Source organism: Thunnus albacares, chromosome 2, assembly GCF_914725855.1.
Source record: "Thunnus albacares chromosome 2, fThuAlb1.1, whole genome shotgun sequence".
Lineage (NCBI taxonomy): Eukaryota > Metazoa > Chordata > Actinopteri > Scombriformes > Scombridae > Thunnus > Thunnus albacares.
In genome coordinates this window covers 35,831,383-35,840,961 of record NC_058107.1, presented here as the reverse complement: position 1 = coordinate 35,840,961, position 9,579 = coordinate 35,831,383, and the positions used below count along the sequence as shown (strand labels likewise).

The 9,579-nt window shown below is 39.8% G+C and overlaps 1 protein-coding gene across 1 annotated transcript; it reads right to left on the bottom strand.

Moving 5' to 3' along the window:
* Positions 1–857: 857 nt before the first annotated feature.
* Positions 858–9,560, bottom strand: LOC122967963 (glutathione S-transferase theta-3-like). Its single transcript, XM_044332789.1, has 5 exons — positions 9,451–9,560; positions 7,519–7,606; positions 5,397–5,553; positions 2,857–3,033; positions 858–1,397 (listed from the first exon to the last, which is right to left on the bottom strand). Exons 1-5 carry the CDS (start codon positions 9,554–9,556, stop codon positions 1,197–1,199), a joined length of 729 nt encoding a protein of 242 aa, XP_044188724.1. The 5' UTR covers positions 9,557–9,560; the 3' UTR covers positions 858–1,196.
* Positions 9,561–9,579: the final 19 nt, after the last annotated feature.

The window sequence follows — 9,579 nt, the reverse complement described above, 5'->3', positions numbered from 1 at the left end:
AGAAAGGTGTAAAAGTAGAAAGGTGGACTTCTGATTTAAAGTTAAAAAAAAGAAGAGATGCTTTTAAAAAAATACATAACATCAATCTAAAGTTCTGCAGGACATGACAAAGGTTACTTCACTGGTTATAGTGGGAGACGTGCTCTAGATGGCAGTGTTTTTCTAACTGTGGTCATCAGTCGCAGCTGTAAAGATTTGACTTCTAATCACTTGATAAACTCCATCTGAAATGATTTCTCCTCACAGTTTCTGCTAAACAGAAACTTTGCATCATGTTTCCATTTTATACATTTTAGATTTACTCCAGTGGTCTGATGCAGAAACAAAAACCAAGAATTCTGTTCATTCCTTTCTTTATGAGATAAAGACCTTCTTGTTCCCGGCAGGACAAACGGATTCCTGTGAAGAAAAACTGACCACATCGGACCGAACAATGACGGCCTGTCAGTCTCTGAGACGGTCATGTGTCCCACTGCAAACCTCCAGAATCCTCAGTCAATCATTCAACAACCAGCTTTCTACTGTCTCTTATCTCTTTACCCAGAATGCAGCATTACATAATGCTGTAAGTCATATATAATCTAATGTTTAAAAAATCTGAATCTAAATGCAACATTTCAGAAAGCAGTGACACGTTGACAGTTTCTTTTTTTCTTTCAGAGTCTTTTTGTTTGTAGAATTTTGAGGCAGTTTTAATATTTGTGGTTTAGACATAAATCATATTAATTAAACATCAGGTTAAAACACGTTCGTCATCGAACTGGATGGAACCAAACTCGAAGTTTTTGAGGAACATGAGATGAATTTTGGGGATCAGCAGGAAAAATAAATAAATAAATCTCTAATACACAAATGAGTTGTTGTGAAACATATTTTTTTTTATTTTTTTTTCCTTGTGAATATTCAAAGCTGAAAAGTTTTATAAGCAAGCCACAGTTTCCATTTAGTACATTTCTGTTCAGAATTTATTGCATGAAAATAAAGATGTTTTTGTTTGTGTTTCTGCTGTCAGCTGAGAGTTTAGGATAAAAAACAGCTGTGTAGTTTTACTGACACTTTATTACATGGAAACTGAAACAAACTCCACATATGTCATAACAAATCTGCACAGGACCTCTTTTAGTAAAAAAAAAAACACCTTAAAGTGATGGAATAAACCGATTTAGTGCTTTTTGACATGAATGAGTCGTACTTCCTCAGCTGAAGATCTTCTTAAACTGCGCCTTAAACAGCTCCATGGCGTCGGTGTGTTGCACCGTCTGCGCCAGGCTGCTCGCCTTCATGATCATCTCGTGAGCCTCGTCGAACAGCTTCACACCCAGCTCCTTCTTCACTCGCCCTTCCCAGGCGATCAGCTTTGGCCGGCCTTCCAACAGGTTCAGACCGGTTCCAATAGGCTGCAAAAAAAACACACATACAAATATATTAACCCTCCCACACACACACAAGTCCTCCTCCGCTCAAAAACATGTTTTTCATCTTGTTCCTTCAGTCGGATGTTTGTTCTTCTTCTCTGTGCAGCATGACGTATGTGCAGAGTTTGTTTTCACATTCATCAAAGACCCACTGAAAGCAACACAACGTGAGAAAGTTCGCCCCCATTCATTTTCTACGGTACACAAGTGAATCACTTTGCCGAGTGTTGAAAGTGTCGTTATGCAAATGGAAGTGATGCAGTGAAACTGACGAAGCGGCTTCCTGGTGGATCAGGAAGCTATGGAAGGACACTTTTATACGATCTTTCCCCACCAGATTAAAATAAAGGTTGAAAAATATATTACATTATACATTAATAATATTACAGCTATTTTGTAACTCAAAACGGATACTTACAGGGAGAGATGGACCTCTTAATAGTGTTATTATCACAATAAAAAGTATTATAAAGCTGCATATTTGTAATGTAAACGTGTAAACTGCACATGTAAGTCTAAAAATGAGGCTGTGTGATGACATTTTTTAAAATATATTAATTTATCAATTTCAATTTGTCTTCTTATTTTTCACTCATTCACTCACTTAATTCATTTTTCTCACTCATGTCTTTGTGTTTACACTTTGGTGTTACCCAAGCAAGGACAAAGACAAAGGAAATCTGTCGCAAATTGTCAGAGAAAGCAGAGAGTTGTGTCTTTATGTTATAATTTTTTTTCTTTTTTCTTTTTCCCTATCAGCTGTGTGACCATTGAGCTTTTTACTGTTTGTTGTTGTGCTGTTGTATGTTTTTTTTGTCAGGGGACTACAGATAAAAATTAGCTTCAAGCTAACTCTGGTGCAGTGCATCTTTAATGTTTCAAACTGCACACACAAATTCACCCCCCCGTACAGTTGTCATGAAAGAGGAAATTAGCTTTAGAGACCAAAACCGTTGTTTGTACCAGGCTGTAAACATGTTTATTTCTGCTGTAAAGTTGGGCATTTTAACATGGAGGTCTATGGGGATTGACTCGCTTTTGGAGCCTCAAGTGGTCGTTCAAGGAACTGCAGTTTTTGGCTTCATTTTACAGCCCCGGAGGTTACTGCTTGCTATAATCTCACATGACTCTATTTTTTCATAACACAGTTTTTTAAAATATCAAATATTGGTTGATATATTGGGGGGTAATGTAGTCATCTCAGTTGACATTGGGTTAATTTATTTTGGTGAGATTCAGTTACATTAATTTGATAACATTAAAACTACTTTACTCCACGAGGTTCACAAATATGCACGTTTGCACACACAGTGATAAAAAACTGGTGTTTACTCCCACATGGATCGATGCTATTTCCTGTGAGATCAGGATCAAGCTCGGTGTATCACCAGTCACAGCAGAAAAAAAATGGTTGTAGTAGCAGAAGTAGTTGTTTTATTACCTGCATGATCTCAACTATAGCCACCAGATCAGCCAGAGAGATTTTGTCGCCGACGATGAACGGTTTGTTCTGGAGGAATTTCTCCTCCAGCAGGTTGAGCGACTGATTCAGATCCTCGACGGCAGCGTCCATCTTTTCCTTCGGGACCTCACAGCCCATGACGAGAGGAAACATAGTCTGCACATGTGAAAATAAATACAGCTTTAGTAGAAGCAGCAGCATTCAAACTAGTCATAGTTGTATATAAGTGTTACGGCCCTCTGTTGTTAGCATTATATGCATTGTGTTATGCATTAAAGGAGACATATTCTGCACATTTCCAAGTCTATATTTATATTCTGGGGCTCTACTGGAATATCTTTGCATGATTTACAGGTCAAATAAGTCCTTGTTTATCTTGTGCTGGCTCTCTATGCAGCCCCTCAGTTCAGCCTCTGTCTACGACCATGTCCACACTAAGCCAGCTAAATTCATAAACACATTTTTTCTCTCTATTTTGGCCTCCATTCAGATTAAAGCATCTCCAGAGCTTTTCCAAAACAGCCTCCTGAGTGTGTAAATGTGAAAACACCTGCTTGGCGTTGTAGTGTGCACGAGGAAAACGAAGCTGTCATATCGGTGACAAAACAGATGGTAGCAGTTGCGCAACATTTCATTGGAAGAAGAAGAAGAAGGAACATGACAGTAAGAACAATGGCGGACAGTTTCATGCGAGTCTTGTCCTCTTTATTGTCTTACTTTGACAGTTTGTTTAGAGTTAAACTGCTGAAACTGTCAAAACAGAAATAGTAAAACTTCTTCACTGGTTTTCTACGGTTGACTTGCTCGTCTGTCCTTCGCACATGCTCAGTAGGAGGAGAACTGCCTTTTTTTGGCGTTTTAATGTGGGCGGAGGTTTTTGCAGAAACGAGCTGAAACTCATGCTGTGGACACATGTCGTTTTAGAATTTAACAAGCTTAACTTAGACGTACTGAAACAGCTCCTGTCTCTTTAAGGCCCGCCTCCCGATGAGCCCACTCTGTTCTGATTGGCCGGCTCTTAGAAGCGGGAGGCTACATCAACAAACCACACAACAAGCTATAGTAGTAGGATTTCTCTACTTTTCCTTGTTCTTTACATTCAAACATGTTCGAGCCAGAATCAGATTGGAAATATGAGAGTGGACAATGTGAACAACACATGGAAACACCTTAGCAACAACCTTAGCAACCAGGACTACAGAGCAGACGAACCTTTGTCGGGATGTACAAACGATCTGATGTCAGTTCGACGGGGAAGTAGAGGTTGAAGCCCTGACTTTTGACTTGCAGGGAGCTTTTCTACATATGTTCACCTCAAGTTTTAGACCATGTTTAACATCTGGCATGATAACAGTGTATAAATAACAGAAAATCACAAAAAAGTGGAATATGCCCCTTTTAATCTTGGGGTTCAGGGTTGCTGGAGGACTCAGTCCACTAACCCAGAGTTCACATGGCCGCTCATATGAACTGATAAGAGTGCAAACCCCGGGGCAGCTCGCCTCTGTGCCTCTTTGTTCCATGTTAACTCTATTTTGCTGTTGTAGTTCATCTGTTTAGCAGCTCTGGCGTTTAATACACTGAGCAGAGACATGGTTGTAAGATTAGTGTAGTCAGACAGCTTTTATTTTCTTTTACTTTGTTTAACCAGCAAGGACTTTATAGGGAGTAAACTTTTCTTTTGTTTGTTTCTATGTTGGCTCCAACCCCCTCGTTTCTGAACCAATTACAGTAACCACTGTCTTCAGGGATGAAGGAACATGTGACCCAGTGCATCACTGTGGCTCATTGATGTGTTTTTAATATTTTTTGGACAACAACGGAGGTCTATGACACATATCAGGATTTGGATACACACACAATACTTGTAAGTAGATCAGTTCATTGTTGGTTTGACTCCAAATATGAGATTTGTTGACAAAAAGGAAAAACAGGAAATCGGCAGTAAAATCCTTTAAAGGTTACTCGGGGGAGTTTTTCCTCATTCAAACTGAAGGTCTAAAGATCGAGGATGTTACATCCTGTAGATTGTAAAGCCACCTGAGGTAAATATGTGATTAGAGATATTGGGTCATATAAATAAGACACCAGCTTGTACACAATAAACACTGATAACTAACTGCCTGATTACACCGACACTATGTTGCTTCCCTTAACCTTAAGTATATCTGTCCTTAGTGAAATCAATTATCATGCTGTTGTGAATTAATAAAACATAAATATAAAAGTGTGCACATCATCAAGTATATTTTATATCTTCAGACAATTAAAAGATCTTTCAATGTCAGCACTTTAAGCACAAGAGATATAAATAAATACATAAAAAATAAAATCATCTTTTCTATCCTTGAGTGTAAGTTATATAGTATCAGTATTTTTTAACTTCTGAAAAGCATCTCTTATATTCTTTTGTATCGGCGCCACAGAAAGAAACAAAAAAACCGACTAAATGAACTTTGTGTGTCGTGAAGTACAATAGATCAGGTGAGGTCATGATTATGATGATCTGGGACTCGTACCCTGAGCAGGAAGACCTTTGACCCCTGAGCTCTGAGGCCCATGTGTTGCCAGGACAGGTATTCATTAACACGAGCTCGCTGCTGCAGGTCAGCTGGATACCAGTGATCCGCCACCGACGCCGCGTGTTTCTGCACCATGTACTTGAGGATCGCGATGCTGCAGAGAGGAGAGCACGAAACTAATGAGGCCAACAAAATGAATCAAGTTTTAATCACAGCAAAAATGACACAATCAGATGTATTGTTGTGTTATGATGTGCAATAAAAAATATCGTCAATGTACCATTTAAATGAACTGTATAGAAGTAAAAGAAGTGATGACGTCAGCGGGCGCTGACATTGTGAAGCAGGACAGGAGCTACCTGACAAACCCCGTTAGTGTGCCATTTTTCATGTTTTAACCACAGACTGTATAAAAATATGGACGTAGTTGCCGTGACATCACCCGTTGGTTTCTGAAGAGCGGTTCTGAAGCTCAAAGTGAGCCCATGGATGTATTATAAGAGCTGGATACCGGACTAAAAATGGCGCCCATTCAGTCCTATAGGAATTGCTCGCCTGGCGTATACGCCAAAAAAAGTTTCTAGCTTCCGGATTTGCTTCCGCGTTATGCGGCCCACTGAACATGCGCTGTAGTGTTTTCCCCGCTGGCCCATAGACTTTACATTGTAATGACGTCACAGATTTTTAAATCGCTTTTCTCGGCTCGAGGAAAATTTTACAAACATAAAACCTCTATGGATCAAAAGTTCATACTAGAAAGAATCATAATTGACCTTGTTTGCAGTTCGAGGCGTCCTGTCAACAGTTTTACAGGCGTATCTTTTACAGTAGTGGTCTATGGGGGAAAATGCTTTTTGGGCCGCAGGGGGATTTTTCGCTGCAATACTGCAAGTGGCCACTGGGAAAAAGCCTCAAGTGGCCATTCAAGGAACTGCAGTTTTTGGCACTTCCTCATTGGCTCCATTTTACAGCCCCGGAGGTTGCCGCTTGGTTTTAACACAGAAATAACACATATGTATATTGACTTAAGATATTAAAAAATCAATGTCTAATCTTAAACGCCTCAATGAGACAATCAGGATAATTTTTGAACACTAGAAGTCCCACAATCCATCAAAGTTCTGTTGAATTTGGACTAAAATATTGAAGATTTGTTTTTTTTAAAATTTGACCATGAATATAGCTTCTTCAAAAAGCCAGTGAGTGTAAATTCAGTTTTTTAGCGTGGGCCGGATCACGCTCATAATTTCAACCCTGCATGCCACCACAAAAACCCAATTTATCATCATTATTTACATTTTATTTTACAGAAAAGTATCCTTCTCTTGTGTGACCAATAACAATCAGATACGATCAGGAAAGGAGTCAGAAAACTTGCATGATGTTATTTGCTTGCAGCTTAGTTTGTTTACCTCTCAGATGGGGGGGGGGGGGGCATTGTGAAAAACCTGCTGATATTGAGTTTTTTAAATGTCACTTCTCAACGCTTTTAAAGAATCCTCCACTCATTTAACATCATCCTTCTATAACACTGTTGAACTTATGATGGACACTTGAAACTGATCTAAATCGATGCAGCAGGACCAGAGATATCGCCTAACCTGGCACCTACATTACCCACAATGCAACTCGACCGCTGACAGTTCAGTCAGAGATCAGGGTGTGTTATGCTAGGCAGCGGCTAATGTAGCATGGAGCTGCTAGCCTCCAGCAGAGATCAGGAGCTACAGAGATCTGGTAACATCATGTCTCTCTAACTCCACACCAACAGATTATTTTACTTTTCAAACTTGTCTTCAGCCCCAACTGACGATGACTCAAATGACATCACTTGAGGCAACTTATCATACTTCTCAGCTCCCTCTGGAGCCGCACACTGAGGTATAAAATCGGTTCTTAATACAACAAACTGAAAATCCACTCATCTCCATTGTAGTGGCAGATAAAACCACAACTATCTGAGGTCCACCCAAGTGTGAAAATACAGTATATTTTTATAATTTGGTTGAACTGAAACTTTAAACCCTTGCTGGTGTCTAAAAACTGGAGGGATGGACTCGACCTTCACAAATGATTTAAATGATTTAAATGATCAGTCGATGTCAGGACGTCTCTGTACCTCTCTGTCAGAACGAAGCTTCCGTCCTTCATGACAGGAACCTTCCTCATCATGGTGAGCTTTCCAAACTCCTCACCGTACTGTTGCCCTGAGACAAAACACACACAAATGAGAAACACAGCTGTGGAAAACTGAAGAAAAAAAAACTTCTTGCAACTTGGTTTGGTCGTTTAAACAGAATCATGTCGTGAAAATGCATTCGAAAAATGATAAAATACTGTATCTGATTGAGTTTTTGTGCTCCCTTTTCTATCTCCTCGCAGACACTTCTCGTCTATTTTCTTTTCTCAGCGGGGTCTTTGTTATACTCAATCACCTCACAGACATAGGAATGTTTTGTCTGGGTGCTTTGACCTCTGACCCTCAACATCCCACCCACTGTTTGTTTGTAAAGTCGGTTATCTAAGGGGTTAACTGGGAGCGGCTGTGGTCAGCTTTCTGGGTGAAATGTGAAAATGTAAACTGATAGCTTGGCGGAGGAGGAGGAGGGTTTCTCGGTCTGGAAGTCTTGTGAATGTGAACATGTAGAGGAAAAAAAATTGGCTGGAATTTAATAAGGCATATTTCTAAGGTTGGAGCTTATGTAACAAGTTCAAATACTGCAGGACATTCAACTCTGTAATCTTACCAAACTCACTCCTCTGTACCACTCTAAGAGCTCAAAAAAGACAAATAAAACTCGTATGATGAGGCAGAAAGTGAACAAAAAGCCTAAAATCGTCACTAAAAGAAAGCTATACATGTATTTTTTTATTTAAGTTTGTATCAAAGAGTTTAAATGTTTCTTAGAACATTTTTAATTTATGAACTACTATTTTCTATTTTCCCATTCAACCAACATATTAATTGCCCAGGGCTTCATTTCCCAAAAGCATCTTAAAGGACGTGTTCACAGTTTTTCAAGTGTGTCTTAAAATAACAGTCAGATACCCGTATGAACAGTGAAAAAGGTTTTCCACGCTGTAATCATTCCTCCTGTTCATACTGGATATTAAAAGATCTCCTTTAAATGTGCTGACTGTAATGTTGAATGTTGTTCATATTAGCTCAGTTCAGTTTGTTTGTAATCTGCAACCTCACTGCTAGATGCCACTAAATCCTACACACTGCACCTTTAAACCTGCAGTGCGGGACTTCTGTCTCCCCCTTCTGGCACTGAGAGTAATTACAAAAACACTGTCGACACATGCTTACATCATAGGCTCCGCCATAGCCTACTGGTGCGGCTGTAAAACGATTTTTAAATTGTTTTAAGCGTCACACAACCCCTGCGAAATGACTTGTTTCGCTATCAGAGTTTTATCTATTTGGTCCGATAACATTTGGAAAGTCTAGAGGAGCTGCAAAATTAAATTATTTTATCCCCGTTCAAGTTAGCAGAGAGCTAACGGGAAGTTAGCCACATGGCCGGCGGAAGTCTCTAGTGCGCATGTTCTTCCCATAGAGCAGTATGCATGCATTCATCCAGCCAGCATGGGAATATCAAACCCAACACCTACTTTAAAACTTCGTATACTGTGAAATACAGTTATGTATCTGGTGGTGATAGGCTTAATCAGCATTGTGTGAACTCGTTTGGCGACGGCTTAAATGTAACATACCTTCATTTATAGCCTGTGTAAAAGATCCACTCTGCAGTTTTAGCATGTTTAGATTAGAGGCTGATCTGTGCAGCCAAAGTTTTTTTCTGCTTGGATTTACTCATATTGTTGTAAACAAAACTGACTTTTAATTATGTCTAATCATGAGGGATTTAGAATCTGCTAAATGAAATAGTAAATTGTGAACCGTGTGAATTTAATGCCAACGAGTTTACAGCTATAACATTTTAAAAGGTTATCTGCCTCCTGTCTGCACCCTGCACCGGCAAAACCAAAAGCCTTAAAGTTATCCCCAATCCCTGTCCCTGTGTCTGTATATATGTGGGATTACCTGTGGAGAGGTTGACGAACTTGAACTCGAAGGGAATCCCGACCGCTTTGGCGAACAGGAAGACGGCGCGGCATGGCTGCGAGTACAGGTCGAGGTAGAGCTCCATCACGTCAGGGTCTGAAGGCTGCA

What these genes read in the sequence shown, in the direction of transcription:
- LOC122967963 (XM_044332789.1), bottom strand. Translation starts at nt 9,556, where the DNA reads ATGGAGCTCTACCTCGACCTGTACTCGCAGCCATGCCGCGCCGTCTTC. An exon ending in CAAAGGTCTTCCTGCTCAGG is followed by an intron (nt 3,034 to 5,396) that starts GTACGAGTCCCA and finishes TCACATGTGCAG; the next exon opens with ACTATGTTTCCTCTCGTCAT. An exon ending in CTATAGTTGAGATCATGCAG is followed by an intron (nt 1,398 to 2,856) that starts GTAATAAAACAA and finishes TTTTTTTTGCAG; the next exon opens with CCTATTGGAACCGGTCTGAA.